General features: G+C 44.8%; 1 protein-coding gene across 1 annotated transcript; it reads right to left on the reverse strand.

Moving 5' to 3' along the window:
- Nucleotides 1-827: 827 nt before the first annotated feature.
- tecrl2a (trans-2,3-enoyl-CoA reductase-like 2a) lies at nucleotides 828-13,426 on the reverse strand (the record flags this gene model as incomplete). Its single annotated transcript, XM_080019835.1, has 13 exons — nucleotides 828-955; nucleotides 1,427-1,472; nucleotides 1,605-1,693; nucleotides 1,773-1,830; nucleotides 1,913-1,956; nucleotides 2,064-2,136; nucleotides 2,272-2,377; nucleotides 2,880-2,995; nucleotides 4,466-4,569; nucleotides 6,404-6,448; nucleotides 8,375-8,426; nucleotides 9,282-9,332; nucleotides 13,403-13,426. 13 exons carry the CDS (start codon nucleotides 13,424-13,426, stop codon nucleotides 828-830), a joined length of 936 nt encoding a protein of 311 aa, XP_079875961.1.
- Between the last annotated feature and the right edge of the window lie 5,735 nt (nucleotides 13,427-19,161).

The raw sequence follows: 19,161 nt of genomic DNA on the forward strand, positions 1-19,161 counted from the left end.
TAAAGCAATATTATCTAAAATCACAGATTCTGAAATATTATTTGCATAGTTTTAAAGGTTTGTGGCACAAATATTATGAGATCAGGCAATATCTACCAACATCTGTCTGGATAGATGTCTAGAAAATGGCTGTATATGTACTTCATACTTGACTAGTATATCCCAGGTAATTACCATGATTTCGCATTATTAGTTCATTATTCTAAGAATCTTAATTAAGCCTTTGACAATTTGAATGTTGCTGACAAGCTGATAATGCCCGTAGCACCCAGGGTTTTATCAAAGGAATGCCAGAAATGTGCCATAGTTAACACAAGTGCCATTACATAAAGCTTCCCTAACATAAGTTTAAATTGAAATATCTCAAAATATCCCCAGTAGTAGTATATGGAACGCAATACAAAGGCTTGACTAATTAGTCCAATAGTCTAATTAAAAACGTTATATATTGCAGCAATTAAAGGGTAGTTGTCTCTCAACACAATGCCGCCTAATATGCAAAAAATATATAAGGAAATCCAATTATATATCCAAACAGATGTTCATAGAAAGTTACCACAAACTCTGCCAACATTCAAAGACCCTACACACACTTCCTTGCTTCATCCAGGGATAATAAAGTTATAAAGCTATTAATAAAAGTTACAAACATCAGAAGAAATGCTTCCTAAAGGGAGGATAACATTTCCCTGGATATCGCTGCATTTAAACTATTTTCCTGGTAAAAAAAACAAATTCCACTAAAATAATCTCAGTAGTGCAGCGGAGGCGTAGCGGCATTTATAAAGTCCTGAATCCAAGGCGATTCCCATGGTCTCGGAGCTGTATCAGAGTATCAACGGGATGATCGCCATCCTGAGGTTGGGATAGTCCTTGAACTCCCTGCTGTAGGCTCTGTGCTTCCCTCTGGCCCAGATAGTCATCTGAATAAACCCCAGCACCGTGTACAATGCCACTGCAGGGAAGACAGAATTCAAGCATTCAAAAAGGGAAGATTTAAATGCACTTAATAAAATAAAAGGATGGTGAATGTTATAGGAGAGCACATCTGGTGCTAGCTGAATTCACTAAGTTTCAACTGTGGTTTTGGGTTGAACTGAGCATTATTTTTATTTACTTTTACTCCTTTATTGATGTTTCCTCTCTGAACATGGACGTCCCGCCACTGATAAGTGGAGCCTGAACCCAGTATTGTGGTGCAAAGCAGATTTGCCCCTCTGTCTGTCTGTCTGTCTGTCTGTCTGTCTGTGACCAGTGTATCTCACCAACGTAGAAAGGAGAAGACGGACTGACGTCGTATTTTGCGGATACAGTACATTCCCTGCGCCATGTTGCTATGTGTGATCTGTCAGGATATGGCTGACACATTCCTCGTCTAAGGGAGATGTGCTGCTGCTGCTGTTTCTAGCAATGGGAGGTCCTTTACCTGGCAGACACTGTGTCATGATGGAGAAGCTCACCCAAGCACCGATCTGTGTGTTAAATGAGCAGATATATGTTTGAAAATCCAAAGGCGTACGAACATTTTTGTATTCCACTCAGCAAACACATGGGAACAACACTGTCGGGCATTCCATGGTGTTGTTTTCCGTCTTCTGTGTTACCTCGTATGTGTAATTGGGGCAGGATACAAAAAAGAACAGCCACGTGAAGGGGTTCTTCGTGGGATTGGGGAACTTTCTGCACTTAGACGCTGTGGAACAGGAAAACCCTTTGAAAATCAACCGTCTGCTCTAAATTGACATAGGGAATGAACTGTGGACTCTTCTTACCGTCTCCTCTAAGGCCGTTCAAGGTCACGTGAATGGAGAAGTTGCCAAGCTCGCACAGCTGCGGTCACATCACACAGACATTAGAACACCTTAGAAAACCGTTGGCCGTGCCAACGTCAGGTCGGCGGTAATGTACATACCACAAAGACGACAAGCGCGTAGTTGACCTGTAGATCTCCATAAGCTGCGGAAAGAGATGGATGTCCAAGGGTGAAGCCATAGGAATTTGAGTGACATCGATTGAAAATGATGGTGGTGAATCCGTGTGTGTAGTGTGTATATGTGACTTACACGGCGGCGTGTAAAGTGGATGGTTGATATAGTAGGCCAACCACGCCGAGAAGCCCCAGTAATAGGCGCAATTCTAAGGAAAACATACGTTAGGTATGGCTGATGTACTGTATCATATACTGTACGTCTGTGTTTTATGTATTGAATTTTGAAACAAACAGCCAAATGGACGACAGCTGTTATCGTGAAGCTCGTCGTCGGCCCTTACCCTGACTATCGTCCTGAGAGGGAGGGTCCCGTGGGAGAAACGATGGACGAAGATAGTCTCAATCAGCCTCTTTGCGTAATGGCAGGTGTGACAGGCGCAGGCCAGTCTGCGATAAAGAGAGCGTACGTGAGGGATGGAGGGCAAGAGAAGTGAAGAAGGGAGGAAACGGGCAGTGATGGAGATAGGTTTGATGTTTCTCCACCCAGGCCTTAAAATGTTGGTTGAACACATAGAGATTTCTAGCCCTCTCTAGATAATATTCTCTCAGGTCTTGTATTCTTAAATGCCTGCTGCTTCTGCAGTCATGGTTGTGTGTTGGTGGTTCTTTAAGCCCTACGGGTGTTTCTGTAATGGATGTATCTAGAGTTCATCGCTAACCTTTACATTTATTCAAATGGCTGTTCTGTATTATGGGCCAGTTGAAGGCCTTGTGTACGGTAGCCAGCTTTCCTGTCTCCCTTCCTTCTTTTTCTTCTCACGTCGCCTTTACAGTCGTACAGCTGCCTCACGTTCCTGCACAAAGCTGCACTAATGCTTTTCAAATCCACTAAGCAATGAATTGTTTTTTCCATCTTTAATTCCCTTTATTGTTGAATTCTCCTACTCACTTAACAACAGAGTAGGAGCTGTAGGTGAAGGCGTATCTATGTGGGTAGATGTAGGGCACACGGAAGTAGAAGAGGAGGTAGGCAAGCAGGGGCCCCATGTACTCTGCCAGAAACACCTGCGAATTAGGGCGTATGAAACAAAACTACGGGTGAAATCCAGAGGGCCCACCACAGCAAATGTTATCTTTAGTCACGTTATGCTAAAAATCACCACAGGAAAAAACTGTTAAAGCCACCTTACATGCAGGAATTCTGTCAGAAGTGGCAATACCCAAGTACATAAATACCTCTATGTTTTCCAGTGTCGTACAGGGTTGGGTGGTAACTACTTAAATGTACTTTGGTAATCTTTTTTTTTCTCAGAAGATTGAAGAAATATGTTTCAGATGCAGTCAAATCCGTCTTTCCGCCTCAGTCAGGCCACAACTATGGACCAATCACAGCTTGTTGCTTGTGGTTGTCAATGGTGGTGACCTTTCTCTCTTTATCCAATTAAGTGTAGTTGTACCAATTTGCTGTAAGTCAGTAATAATAACACTGCGAAAGATGCCGCCGCAATTGCTAAACCACCGCTTGGGAACACTCACGACTCTCATGTTATTAATATTGCTGCCAAATTGACTTAGACAGTGTGCGTTAACCTCAGATTTGAAAACACACTGAAGCTTGGGTCACACCGCCAGCGACGGGGCTGCAGCGCGAAGCCGACCAGCTCTCGTCTTGCCGCTGTATGGTCGCAAGGCCGGCGACGGGGCTTCTGCGACCCTGGCATTTGTGGGCGTGTTGGCTCAAAACCGACTGGCTGTTGTCGGCATGCCAAACATTTCAAACCTCTCTCCTTTTCCATACTTAATATACTTTATATACATAGATGGGGCCTTGTGTACTTATGATTTATTTATTTAAATGGTGTGGCTGTTTATTTAATGAAATAAAATAACCTCTCGAAAAAATTGCGTAAATAAACTTGCCACATTTTTTATTTTAAAATAAAAAATGATCCTTGTTGGAGAAACATAAAATGACGCATTCCTTATTTTGTCGATAGTTTAAGGGATGTTTTTAATTTAAAAAAATAGCCTAATCACGAACAATACGCTGTGGTTCCGGGTGTCTATTTTCCAAAGCTTGGCGGCATTGAGAGCGTATCTTCCCTCCTATTGGCTGTCGCCCGGCGTTCGGCGCTGCTCATTTGCATAAAGCTGCAGCCTGCTCAAATTTCCTTGAGCAGGAAAGAAGCTGCCAGCTCGTCGGTGGTCGTTGCGCCACCCCCTGCGGCGGGATGAAGCCGAACTCTGTTTGAAATGCATTGCAGCCTGTCACTTTGCAGCCTGTCACTTTGCAGCCTGTCACATTGCAGCCTGTCACATTGCAGCCTGTCGCATTGCAGCCTGTCACTTTGCAGCCTGTCACATTGCAGCGCTCCGTCGCCTATGGTGCGACCCTGCCATAATAACTTCAACCATACCTCAGCCAAACTTCAAACTGGTGCTGGGAAACCGTTTAAATCGATATTTTCTTCCTCGCATTGGGAATTGCCATTGTGAGGCGTTGGTGTGTCCTTTGAAATGTTGCTCCCTTCTTACCATGGTCCAGCCGAACTGGGGGCCCAGGTCTCTGAAGTACATTGTGGCTGTGGTCCCAACGGGAAGGCTCTGCAGGACCTCATCGTCTTTCAGAGGTTTTCCCTCTGAAATCAACCAATGACTCATTCAGTTAATGAAGCGTTCAACAATTTTTCTGACAATATTACTTATAAAAGAATGGATTATGGATTATGGGATGGAGAATAGCTTGCGCTCCGTCATGAGCCAACGTGGATTGAGCTGCTTGACTTTATGTGGTGTGATAGAAAGTGAGTCATCGATCAAGAAGAAGAAGAGAGAGAGCACGTTAGGAAAGGTACGAGCTCTTTAACATGACTTCATGGAGGCTTCATGGAAGTTCTCAGCTGATGAGGTGATGTGATATATTAGCGTCCAAACGGGGCCATTTTGTATATTGACATAACAATATCATAAATATCATTAAGTATTGTATTTGTATTGTACGGGGAGGCGTTGCAAAGAGAACTCTATTTTCAATTGGATAAAAATATTTTTTCCCCGTTTTAAATAAATCTATTTAACCATCGACAGTATAAGTCGTGGCCCAGGGGTTGCGGGCTCTGGTCGTGGGCCATCAACACTCACGAATTGAAACATTTGAAATTCAGGAAAACCCTCCTATTTTGCGCGGAGGGGCGCGCCTGCACGTGGCCGGAAAGTCTGCCCTTCCCAAAGGCTCAGGGTGACGGCGCTGCTAACCTGTTTAACAGATAATAGGGGTGCGATAATTGGATGACATTTTTAGAACGTGTAGTCGAGGGAGAGGCGCTGTCCCAGAAAGCTTTCTTTTTTTATTTTTTCTTTTCTCTCCCCCAAACGATAAAGAAGCACGTCTCCCGCTCTCAGAGAGAAAGCGGCGACGAGACGCTGCTGCTCTCCGTGCTTTGCAGGATCCAGATCGGCTCGCTGTGTTGAATTTGGAGAGTGCGGCGCAGCGCTTCCTAGCAGGTCGTTCTTTATATGCTCCAGGAGATATCCGGGCAACGTGACGGCACAAAAGTCATAACTTTCAATCCGCCTCGTGTGGTAACCTTGGTTACAGAAGCTCTGTAATAATTTAGCACGCTTTCGACGCTGCGTCAGCGATCCGTGAAAGGTGAAAGGTCAGTGCTGGCGATGCCTGGGGAATATTTTGTTTCAGGCACCTTTTTAGAATCTCCAACAGAACTCCTCTCCATTCCTCGTGGTGTAGCCCGTGACGGAATAATTGGATTGGGCTTCAGGTACTCGTCACCGAACGACCCGAGTTCTGTTCCTACAACCAGGTCGTTAAGTGAATTGGTCGACAAGCGAAGACCGTGTTATTTCACGGTAAGGGGGCGTGGCTGGTATATATGGTGGTATATATGGTGGTATATATAGTGTATATAGTATTATTTCACGGTAAGGGGGCGTGGCCATTGGGAACGCTGGTGTAGTGAATACTGACAGACTGCGAGACTGAGAACAGTGATAAGATGAGATGTATACAGTGTATGTAGTGTATATAGTATATGTAGTGTATATATAGTGTGTATATAGTAATAGTGTATATATTATATATATATATATAGTGTATAAGATATAGTTTATATAGTGTATATCGTTTATATAGTGTATATAGTATATATAGTGTATATAGTATAATGCATATAGCAGATATAGTATATATAGTGTATATAGTAGATGTAGTGTATATAGTGTATATAGTAGATATAGTGTATATAGTAGATATAGTGTATTTAGTATATATAGTGTACAATACAGACTGGTCAGAGAGCTGGTCGTAAGTCTGAACGGTGGTTAAACGGGTAGATAGTAAATTGAGGAGTACCTGTACTAGAACTACTAAAACTTTTGGATTGTTTTTATTTATTTTTTGACAATATTGGCTCGTTTGGGGATACGGCGACAGATTATCAAAACACGTCCTCTTACTGGGGTGGAGCTTGAGGGCCTGTCGGGCTGGATACCACTGAGGATCTGCAAAACACACACAAAGAACCAAACAAACATGGGAAGCACACAAACAAGGGATGAGTGCGCCGCTAGAAGCAGGTAGACGGGCTGTGGCGAGACAGCAAGGCGTGAGGCGAGTACGCCAGTTTGGCTTCAGGCCCGATAATAATTAACCACAATGGAGTGGCGTCAAGCTTGGCTACTTCTGACGGACTCGGAGAGCCCCGGGCTTTGGCAAACATTCGCCAACCTAGAACCACAGTGGGCTTGAGGAGAGTAAACAAGAAATAATGTTTTTCGTAGAGCGACTCTCCGTTGGGGTGGGGATGGTGGGTGGTGGGGGTTAGGGACGTGACATTGACTCCCCCACTCGCTGAAGCCACGTCAGCGGTGTATTCATGACCACATTCGTTATTAAAGTGCTACAAACATTGACCGTCGGGAGGAATTTTCGTTTGTGATATTGCAACTTAGGCTAAAGACTGAATTGAATTTTTGAAATATCGTGAGTCAAGAATCATTTATTATTCGTCTCACAGGTGCCACTGCGCTTAACACACAAACACACACACACGCATGCAGGGGGCAGCCAGAAGCAGAGGGCTGCCTTCACTACGTCAGCCCCCGGGGACCATTTCCGGGTGGTGTATTGGTGTTGCGGTCAGGGACAGGGCAGCAAAGTGTTCTGCATGTTTTTAATTGGGGTAATATTTTATGCTGGAGGAGACCCATGTGAGCAGGGGTAGAACAGGCAAACTCCACACAGAAAGAAAGGCCCCTGATCGGGGGAGAACCCGCCTCAACGCGACGCCAACAGCTCCCCAGGTGGGAATCAAACCCAGGGCCTACTTGCTGTGGGGCAGCCGTGCTTCAGCCTTGCCTTTCATATGACATTTCTCAAGCCTCAGACCATAGAAATGATCCCTGTATATATATCCAGTACGATCTATAATAATATGAGTGGATACTGAGTCAAGTCTATTGTTGTTTTCTCCATCAGGAAAAACTGAATAGTATCTATGTAACTTAGTCCTGATCACCCTGTTGAGGGCTGTTATCAATAATGACTGGCAGGCACATTATCCCGCTTATTACATGGCTATGGTCACGGTTCTGCCTTGTTTCGTTATCAGTCTATTCTGTTCCTTCCTTTGCGCTGTTTTGTTATAGTTCTGTCACAGCTTTGGACGCCATGTGTTATTCGGTCTCTCTGTTTATTTCTCCTGCCGTTTCAGATTCGGTCTTCCCGAGAGTTCTGCCCCATCCGATCGGCTTCCCCCCTCGTCAACACCGTGACATCATAGCATTGTGACAACAAGTCCGTCTAGGCCTGTCTATATATCCCTGTCCGGTTCCCGGTGACAGATTGTGTAGTCTCCTCCACCCAGCTGTCCAATGTCCTGGCCTGCCTGGTCCTGACAGAGTTCCCGCCTTCTGGATCCCGGACTTACCCCTTCGCCTGCCCCTTTTGGATTGTTAGCTCTACGGATCTCCTGGTTTTGACCCCGGCTTGTTTTGTCGCAATAAACCCTTGATCCTTTGCGCCCCTGAGCCTTTGTTGTGTCCTGCCTTTGGGTTCACCAGACAGCACTCGTGACCGTGTGATGACAGCTACTCACGAAATAGAAGAGTACATTGAGATGGAACATTGATTTCAAATTATTTGAGTTATTAACTAGTATGTCTATTGAGCTTACGCAAAGACAAATAGTACATAACAGCATAACGAACACCAGGCGCAGAAGTGGTTGCCTGTGGCAACGGTTATTATTAACAGATCAGCAACTGTTATTCATAGATAACTAACCACTCATTACTGCTGTTGGCCAATCAGAATTGAGTATTCCACAAAGCTGTGTAATGAATATTAAAAATAAGAGGAACATGACTGTTAGGTTTAGGGACACAAGAATTGCTTAACCAGAGTGCCATCAACTTGTCAACACTTACATGATTTGTGAAAAAGACTCTTGATCTCGCCGATGGTGGAGTGAGGCTCCACCTGAGAGAAGAGAGGCAAGAAGGAATGGAAGTGTGCTCCGAGGGTGAATGGATGGGCTTTGATAAGGTGCTGTCACTTCTCCTTTCTTCTCAATCAAATGTTGACTCTCAGTTACAAGACTCATGGTGATCTTTAAGATGACAAGAGAGAAGTCAAACTCAGCACATACACCATGCAATACGCCTAAGGTTTGTGGGACTGGTGGGGTGCGAGGTATTTGGGTAGAGGCTTGGCGGGCAGCTACGATCTGGCCCCTTACACTCCGGCCTTGGTTTGCTTGCACCTCATGACTATCCTACAAATTTTACACGACTCATAACTCGCTTAGAACACATACACACCCGCATCAAACTTTCTCCAAACAACACAAGACCAGACCAGGGTCTGCGGGGCAGGAGGGGCGTGAGCCGTCCAGGTTGGACACTTTGGGTGGTGTCCAGCATCAGGGGGCAGTGGCAAGATCATTTTTCAACATCAATGGTTTAGCAGGAAATAGTTGCGGGAAATGCAGCCGACCGCTCACAATTACACGTTTGTTTTTGGAGGCCAATGCCAAACATCATTGAAGACAGTAGCTCACAATTCCTTGTGAGTCTGGGGTTTGGTACATCCTGGTTTAAAGGAAATGATACTACAATGAGCCACGTTGAACACATTACTGTAGCCGATAACGTTTTTTGTATAAAGGTACGCATAATTAAATCTGCTCCACCTCAAAGCTTGCTCCACTGGCCAGAACTACAACGGGATGGAAGTGCGCTCGAAGTTTTTTCGTGTGTTTTATCTGGGAGTGAAGAGCAATAGAGGTGCTCCAACGCAGCATTAGAGCATTCAGATCGCTATAAGATACCTTACCTTCTCTAGGAAGCAGAGCTGCTCCTTTGTCCTGGCATCCAGGACCTCCACCTGTCAATCAACCATGACAAACACGAAGGTCCCCATTGTAAGTCCTAAGTCCACTGATAAATACGTAGACGGATAAATGAATCAACACTTTAGACATTTTAGAGGAATTAATTCCTTTTCCCTATATGTCAATAATTGCACAGAGCTAAAATTGGGCTTGACAATGTTCAAAGTGAAATGTTTTGACATAAAAGTAGATGAAACATTCAGTCCTGCACAGCTCAAATGGAGAGGTAGTATGTTAAAAAAAAAAAAAAAAATCCTGAACCCAAATCCCATAGTAATACACAGTAGTATGTTGTCTCTATAGAATTGTCCCAAAGGATCCTTTTGGAAACTATGATATTTTGGGACAATTTCTATAGGACTCCTGTAGTCTACTCTACCTCTATGCTGCCTCACTCTACTCTACCTCTACCACTCTGCACTCTACCTCTACCACTCTGCACTCTACCTCTACCACTCTGCACTCTACCTCTACCACTCTGTACTCTACCTCTACCACTCTGTACTCTTCCTCTCCCACTCTGTACTCTACCTCTACCACTCTGTACTCTTCCTCTACCACTCTGCACTCTACCTCTACCACTCTGCACTCTACCTCTACCACTCTGTACTCTACCTCTACCACTCTGCACTCTACCTCTACCACTCTGTACTCTTCCTCTACCACTCTGTACTCTTCCTCTACCACTCTGTACTCTACCTCTACCACTCTGTACTCTTCCTCTACCACTCTGCACTCTACCTCTACCGCTCTGTACTCTTCCTCTCCCACTCTGTACTCTACCTCTACCACTCTGCACTCTACCTCTACCACTCTGTACTACTCTCCCTTCCTCTACTACCTCCCTCTGCGCTACCTGCCCTTACCTGCCTCTACTCTACCTCTACCTAATCTCTACTCTACCTCCCTCTACCACGACGCGATCTTCCTCTTATACCTCTGTCCCTCTACTCTACCTCCATCAACCTCTACTCCACCTCTCCCTCCGTCTACGACCTCCTCTCCGCCTCCACTACTTCACCTCTCCTCTACCTCCTTCTATGACCTCCACTCCAGCTCCACCACTTTACCCCTACTCCACCTCCTCCTGCTACCTCTGCCCTCCCTCCCTCTAGCACTACCTCTACTCTACTCTACATCCACCTCCGTCTACTACCTCCACTCTACCTCTACAGGACACTGCTGAGGGAATCCATGGAAATACGTGATATGATTTGATTCTTTCTTTTGTCCGTTCCGTTATTGGACGATTATCTGTTTTGTTCCATTTTCATGTGACTTTCTAGTCACATATGACTGCAACGCCACGCGCGGCCAGCTCAGCCTACAGTCGACCAGGCAACTACAACAACCTTAACAACATTTTCGGCATTGAAATCACTGGCGCCGCTGCTGTGCGGGCCCCACCGGGCTCATTTTCCTGATTGGTTCGTCCCAATCAGAATAATGAGAAACGCCCGAGTCAATCGTGTTGGGGGAGCATCGGGGTGGTGGTGATGGTAGCGGTGGTAGTGATGGAGACTTGTATCTCCGGCCTTTTTTTTCCTCCATCTTAATTAGACCCCCTCAGCAGTGATATACAGCATATGTGCCCCCTCCCCCACCCTCCCACCCCAAGGTACAATTTGCCCTGAAAGCAGGCTGTAGTGTGCTGCTCAGCAGAGCTGTCCCCCGCCGCCAGCTAGGATTGGTTGCCTTTCCTGGGCAGTGTAATAACTCGCTAATGGATACCTAAAGACTTTTTTGAGAGCGGAGTACACCAGACACAGGGAAGCGGGGGGTTGGGGGGCGGGGGGTTGTAAAGAGCGAGAGATGGAGCAAAAATGGAATACAAAGAATTGCAAAGGTCCCTCTTTCTGTTCGGGCGCACGCGGTCATCACTGCGAGATGAGAAGTGCATGCTGGGAGATGCCTCTTTGCACAGCGCTTGTGTTGAGGCGGTGAGTTGTTCTGGGGCCGGAGTCTGGGTGGAATAGTGTTTGCTTAGTGGTTTCATGCCCTTTAAATCTGATAAGCAGTGATGTCTCTGGCGTCTGGGGGGGGGGGGGGGTGGCGCTGCTGACAGCACAGGTTATGTGTGTGTGTGTGTGTGTGTGTCAGGAGAAAGTTTTATTAAATATTCATACCTATTTATATTTCTTAGTACAACATGTTGTATAGCGACATATAATACAGTATATTAATGCAAATGAAAAATTCATGGCTGTTGTTAAGAGTGGTGTTGTTCAATCACAAAGAAGCTTGTTAGGGTCTGGGTTAGGGTTGGGAGGGGCGGTTCCTTAAAGTCTTGATATTAATCCGTTAACTGATTATTGCAACGGCTAATTCTAATTCCCTGGAATCAATTGTGACGTTAAACCTTAATTGAGCGCGAGAGCAACTTAGCCGGCATATGCCATGTTTCATCCGGACGATTTTCCTTCCACAGCATGCCAGATATTGGACGCAATCCTCGTTGTCGATAACCTTCTTTTCTTAATTCAGGACAAGTGAATCAATGAGGCACTCAGCTGATTTTCTCTCCCTTTATTTTTTCATGGACTGCCAATCCCAAATTTGCCGAGACCTTCCACCCCCTCCGGCTGTTAAGAGGGGGCTGTTGTTCACAGAGTCAAGGACGATTGATTGATTGATGGACGGGGCCCCCCCCCCCTGCAATGTTTCAAATGTGCTCTGAGAGGTAAGTGATTTGACAGCTCTGCTGATGTGTCCAAAGTGCCGGGTAGCTGGTGCAAAAGTGAAGAACAGCTTTGACGTAGCGCAGATGAGAAATCACGCTGAAGGAGTAAAACCCTCGAAAGTAACAGTAACAGGAGAAGGAAATTGTCAATGTCCTCGTGTTGTGTGTTTGAAACTTTATTTCTTCCAGTTGTGACTTTCCATTCAGTCAATTTTTGGCCTACGAATCCAAAGTATCCTATAATGGTTCAAATGCGTTATATTGAACTAACCTGTTTGACCAATATCAAAAAAGAAAATAATATATAAATAAAAATACATCTAAATATATTTTTATTATTAATATTATTATTATTATTTTATAAGTTATATATATTAAATGCATACAGTATATAATATTACAAATACTATATTAGATGTATATATGTGATGATTATTATTACTATTATTATTATTAATATTATAAATCTTAATTTCATCCATTGGGAGGCTACTCTGTGGGGGTCTAGGGGCCCTCAGGCTCAAGGTTGGGCACCTTTGCTATACAATACGTTCCCCGCTGGGAGCACGGCACAAATGCCAGAGTGTGTCATAAATTAGTTTGAGATGCACTTATATTAAATTACTCCTCCGCCAGTTTTCAGTTATTGGGCCAAATATTTGGGAGTGGTCATGCGAGTCAGGCACTGCGGAGTAAGAGGAAAAGCGGCAAAGAAGAGAAAGAAAACATCACATCATTCTCAAAGTGCGTGATCTAGGCTATAACACGGCAGAGTGTTGGAGAGGAAACTCAAAGCGTACGGGTGACTGTGGAACCCGGCGAGAGCCATAATTGGGTAACGAGGCCCCCACCACCCTGTAAGGAGGGGCAGAAGATCGCCCCCTTAAAAAGTCACACTGACATTCTTATTTTTAAGTCGCCATGGCTCCATGATGCAAAAAAAATAATTGCGGAGCTATTTCTCCCCCCCCCGGTTGACGGGGGAAACGGCAACCGTCAAACACACGAGCAGCATGCCTCTCCGCTTGACAATGAAAGAATACATACCCAAACAAAAGCCCGTGCCCAAAGCCATAAATGACTTCGACTTTTCCTCTTTAAAATTCCTCAACATGTTCTCCTTCTTGCGTCTTATTTCCAAGAGCAAACCGTCGTCCTGCCTTTGCCCCAGTTCTTGGGTGACTCGTGCTGAGAAGTACCGGATTAAGTTCCCTGCTTTGCCCGAAACGAGGCCTTGACCGCGCCAGAACGCAGATAACTCGTTTCCCTCAGCACGACTGGGACACTTTCACGCTTCGCACAAATTTTACCAAGTTTCTGCAATTGACCAACCCCCCCAAACCCACCCACAAAAAAAAAAGGAAGGGTCAAACCATCGCTTACCTCAAAGAAGGTGGCTCTGCTCATGGCGGTGTGTGTGGATGTCCCGATTCTGCTTTCTTCTGCGTGGAAAATAATAATAAAAAAATGATTTAAAAAAAATGCCCTTTAGCGATACACACACATAACCTTGCACCCTCGCTCCCATCCCCTAACGCGCACACACACACACACACACACACACACACACACACACACACACACACACACACGCTCGGGCATGCAGGAGTAGTTCCTCATGCTGTCAAGGACAATGACCAGCTCTGACTGTCTTGCTCTTGCCACCCTCCTTCACTCTCTCTCTCTTTCCCACCCTGTCTCTATATCTGTTTCTCTTCAGTCTCACTTTCCCTCCCTCCCTCCCTCGCTTTCTCTATCTGAAACCCTTCTGTGTGTGTGTGTGTGCGTGTGTGCGCGTGCATGCCTGTGTGTGTGTGTGTGTGTGTGTGTGTGTGTGTGTGTGTGTGTGTGTGTGTTACAAGGTTGGGTGCTTTGGGGATTGAGGGAGGGACAGACTGCCAAGCACTACATACATATTTTGACATAACACTGTTTTAACACCGTTAACTGAGTTAGTACATAATAGTCATTCGATTTTTTGTTTTTGTAACCTATACCAAGAATATATCCTGCAGTCGCAATTCGAATTGCATTTTGCATATTGTGTATATTTTTATATATTTGGCTTTCTTATATTTCTGTAGTTTTTTTGGGGCTATCTGTATATATTTGACTATTTTTAGCATTATTAGTATTATTTTAAAATTATTATTTAGAACATTTCAAGGCTTAAAGTTTTGCCCCTTTGGACTGCATTGGAGCATAGTCGGAAGCTGCAGCAGAGTGCGTTGAGCAGGCAAAAGTGACGGGGGCGGGGGCGTCTGATTGGAATCTGATTGGCCCAAATACACAGTGCACTGGGCTGGAGCTAAAGCGCTCGTTTTTTAATTCACCAGAAACCCCAGGCTCCGGAGCTGGACGAGCAGCACCCCCATGTGGGAGTGTGCCGATTCCTTGGACCCCGCTATTATCAGGAGATCATTCTGATATGACAGAACATTTTTTCCCCGGGAGCGCAGAGGGGCATTAGCTGCCTCCACACAAATTGGGAAAATTTTGGGAGCCAGAGAGAGACCGAACGGGAGAACACAAAACTTGTACGCCCTGTCCTGAAAGGCGAACCTCAGATGTGCGTGCCTTTCCATAATTGGTATGTGAAAGTAAGCGTCTTTCAAATCCACCGACATGCACCAGTCTCCCCGTCGGTTAGATTGGAACAGGCGACGGTGCTTTAACACTCGAAGCGGGAGCTTTTTCAATGTTTTCCTTGAAATTCTCAAGTCGAGAATTGGTCTCAGGGAGGAGCCGCGTTTTTTGGAATGAGAAAATATCTGCTGTAAAAAACACAGTTTCTCTCCCTGTCCATTACTTGGCAAATGGCGCCCTCCTCCATCAAGGACTGAATTTCCTGTTTCAGGATGAAGGACGTTAATTCCGAGACTTGCGTCTGTGTGACTCGAGCAAACGCCGGTGGACGGAGGGCGAACTGCAGCACATAACCCTTTTGTATCGTCCTCTCTACCCAGGGAGAAACTGCGCATGCGCGTCTCCATACGACGCACATGCCCGAGGGTCACCTGTGTGTGTGGACTTGGTACAGCAGAATGTCTTTTTCATGCTAAAACTCGGGGTTGAGCAGACGGTCCATCAGCACGAATCCCCTCTCCGTGGTGGCTCAGGTCCTCCACGCCTTTCTGCCCTTCATTGCCGAAGCCTGCAGCTGCTGGTCAGCAGGAAGGGTCCCTGTTCCAGCCCCTCATCCCGTCAACAGGGGGAGAGGGACGTCTCCTGGCCCGGAGTCGTGGGGTTCTGGACCCGCCATGCACTTGGGGGCCGTCTGATTTCCGAATGCTCCTGCGATGAACCGCGTTTCTCAGGACGCGAGGACCAGCTCCGACGGGGCATGACATTTTTCAATGCTACCGACTCCTTCGGCCGCGCGCACAAATTTTTGGGTGGTGTCCACATTGAGCCCGAATAGGCCTGACACTTTCACTGGAGCCTGTTTTTCTCCTTCTCAGAGATCTGTGACAGGTTTAGCATAGGTGGCGCTGTGCCACCACCGAAAACCCCATCGCATGCCACACACACACACACACACACACACACACACACACACACACACACACAGCGATTTGAATGCAATATATATCCAAATCCGCCTTTAAACATAAGTGACACACGCAATACCCGACTTGCTGCGCATTTCTAAAATCGCCATGAGCCGCTTAATAAGTTGTAAAAACCTTTCCAGATTTGTGTTCCTTTCTGTTTTGTTTTTTTTATCTATCAACGTATTTTCAAAACCGAATTTGATTTATAAATAGAAGATGAATGTTAAACCGTCAAGTTAAATATTTCCGTTAGATTACATGGGGAAAGGCAGTTCCTTTACTGAGACACTAAACAGCGCTGAACAATACCAATCGATCGTTTTGATAGAGTTCAACATTTAAATCTTACGTATTTTGTACACACACCTGGATACATCGTTGTGTAGGTGATGTAAATCATCGAAAAAGAAAAGCTGACGTCATTTCCGTAAACAAGACAAAGAGCCTTCAGTTTCACTTGTCTGTGAAATTTCCATCTCCGTGTTATGTATTATAAGAAGCGGGTGGCAGAAGCTCTAAATCATATCCCCTGACCTTAATCTGACCAGTGCGATAGATCCAGGTCAATGTAAGCAGCGCGTACTGGACTTAATTTTCCGCGATGATTCAGTACTCCGATAACAACGCTGAGAATGACAGCGATGCTGAATCTGGTACCGGCATTATCCCATACTTGGTGAACATTTCAAACACGGATTTCATCCTGAATGTGACGATGAAACTGAATATTTTCAAGAACCACCAGAGGAGACCGATGACATGCCCGTTGTTGTTACAATGGGAGAAGTTGATCATGTGATGAAGTCCGTTCAGGTTGGTGATGCAGATTATGGACAAGTAGCAATGGACAAGATTCTCAATTTTACCTGCAAATGCCATGGGCAAAAAGAAGAGGCAGCCCCAAACAGGCTCTCAGAGTGTACTAGCTGGGGTAGGGTTGGGGTTAGCCCACATAATAACTCAAAGAATTTTCATGATATCTGGCATATGCACATTAATATATTAAATGACACACTGAGGCTGATATTCAAAGACAAATATAATGACAGACTGTACAATTTGTCGTGTTGTCCGCACTTATAAACTCCTAAATAATTCCACTTTTATAAAACATTTCTATTCATACTGTTGAATAAAAGCTTTTTTTAAAAACAAAGATGTTGTGCGTCGATGACGCTGTTCCGCATTCCCTCAAAACACAAGAACAATGCAGAAATTGCCCCATTCAGCAGGCCGTCAAGTTACCATTTAGTATGGTGTCAAGTAGCCATGTGGCAAGTAGCCATGTGGCTTTGTTGGTCCTCCAAACATTTGCATTCTGGATTACACCGCACCGCACCCTCTTCATTAACAAGTCACAGCTTTAAAAACATTTGCTAGATTTGCACAAGTGACACCTTGTTTTAAAGCCCCGATTGTCCACTTTCAAAAGACATGAAAATGACATGGAAAAAAAAGTCAAATGGCACAAAAAGTACCTAATATCTGCTGCAGGTCACATATTGATAAATACAAATATATCTTCTACCAGTCTGTTGTGGCTAGTGCAATTGTCTTTGCAGTCATCTGTTGGGGCAGCAGCATAAGAGCCAGTGATTACAAGAAACTGAACAAACTGATAAAGAAGGCTGGCTCTGTGCTAGGGACTGCTCTGGAGCCCCTAGAGCGTGTTGTGGAGAGAAGGATGTTGCATAAGCTGCTCAGCATAATGGACAAAGCTGCACACCCCCTACACAACCTACTGGTCTGACAACAGAGTGTCTTCAGTCAGAGGCTCCTTGAGATCCGCTGCAATAAAGGCTGTTACAGGAGGTCATTCCTGCCCACCGCAATAGCTACCTACAATGACTTCCCTCTGTGCCAGGAGAGAGAAAACTCCTCCTCTGAACGGCAATGCATAAGGCACATTTTTACTTCACATTTAACTTCCACATTTAGTTTTCTTTACCTTTCACTAAGTTAATACACATATAATACGTGTGTGTATGTGTATGTGTGTATATATATATATATATATATATATATATATATATATACACACAGTATATATAGTAATTGATTCAAAAATAACATGTGTTTTGTCATGTATGTCATTGCTGCTGCAACACTGGCATTTCCCTTTGGGGATTAATAAAGTATATTTATCTTATCGTATCTTATATTTGGAAAAATTAAGATGTCAACTATTATTCACTAAAAACTTGGACTCAAAAGCAATAGGTAAACATGTTAAAAAGGCTCCTAAAAAAGCCTCATATTTCCTCATATTTCACTCTCTGCGGCAACTACAGACTCAACGCGATTTTTAAGAACACAAACAGACAAGATAGCAAGGATTTTGTGCCAAGGAATCCAAACTCATGGTAAGTACTTGGACAAAGGGAAAAAAAATTTATGTCACCCTATTTTCAAGCTGGTGAGCCCCAGCGAGGTCTCTGCATTGTGTAAGGTGAAGTGTACCAGGGTCGGGAGGATAGACAGGGAACAGGACTCACTATGGTGGTTGAGGGAGAGCAAACTTCCCTCATTCATTGGCTTTCGAAACACAAGATAACATCAGTTTCCAAGGCACTTATTGACTCATAAATAAAATACAAATATAAATAAACTTCAGCTGCCTCTTTCAAGAACTAGTTACTTGTTACTGATACTTGTTACTTACTAGTTACTTTGTTACTAAAAGCTCCCGATGAGAAGAAGCCATTCTGGTAAGGAGCAAATGGTGGGGGCTCGTCGCCCAATGTTCCAGAAGGAACGGGAGGAATTAACTAACTAACTAACTAAAAGCTCCCTAGAAACAAGACTGTGATTGGTTTCTTGGACACACCCAACAAGACTGTGATTGGTTCCTTGGGTCACACCCCCAAGACTGTGATTGGTTCCCGACACTGAAAGGGGCAGGACATGTACTAGGAGGAGGGAGCATCTTGGCTATATAAAGAAGGTCCAAAAGAACGGTTTGTCAGTCGTTGTATTTGGCTCTCAGATACACAATAAACTTTTTCGCATCAGACTCTCATTGTCCAGAGATACAGAATTTTTACTGGCCCAGGTCTCGACCTTCTTGGTCACGACATCGGTATACTCCTTATCCAGAACTTTAAGGTTGATGTATGGCACACCATACTGGGGTATAGCATGACCACCAGTCCCTTCCATTTGGGTATTGGTCCATTGCAGCTGCTGTCTTCACAGTTCAGGATGTGAGCAACAGAACACTTCAGTGACAGTGGTCACTTGGGGGCCTGAATCAAAAAGCGCCCTATAGCTTGTGCCATTCACTTTGACAGTACCCTCATTTAAGGGTCCAACCAGGGGGGTGTATGGCTTTCTTGAACCCCCCATTTCCTTCTTTTCCTCTTGGGGACGTTGATGTGTGCCCATGGTGCCCATTGTGATTGTGGCACTTCCCCCTAGCAGTTGCCTGAGTGGGCACTCGGTGTTGATTACGCACATTTTAGTATTTTTTTCCGTTTTATATCACTATGTCTGCCAAAAACTCATCGGCAGTGATCTCCTATGACCGTAATGCACTCATGGAGATAAAAATTTCCCTGTAAGAACAACTTTGGGACTTTTTATCCATTG

This window comes from Zeus faber, assembly GCF_960531495.2.
Source record: "Zeus faber genome assembly, chromosome: 19".
Taxonomy (NCBI): Eukaryota; Metazoa; Chordata; class Actinopteri; order Zeiformes; family Zeidae; genus Zeus; species Zeus faber.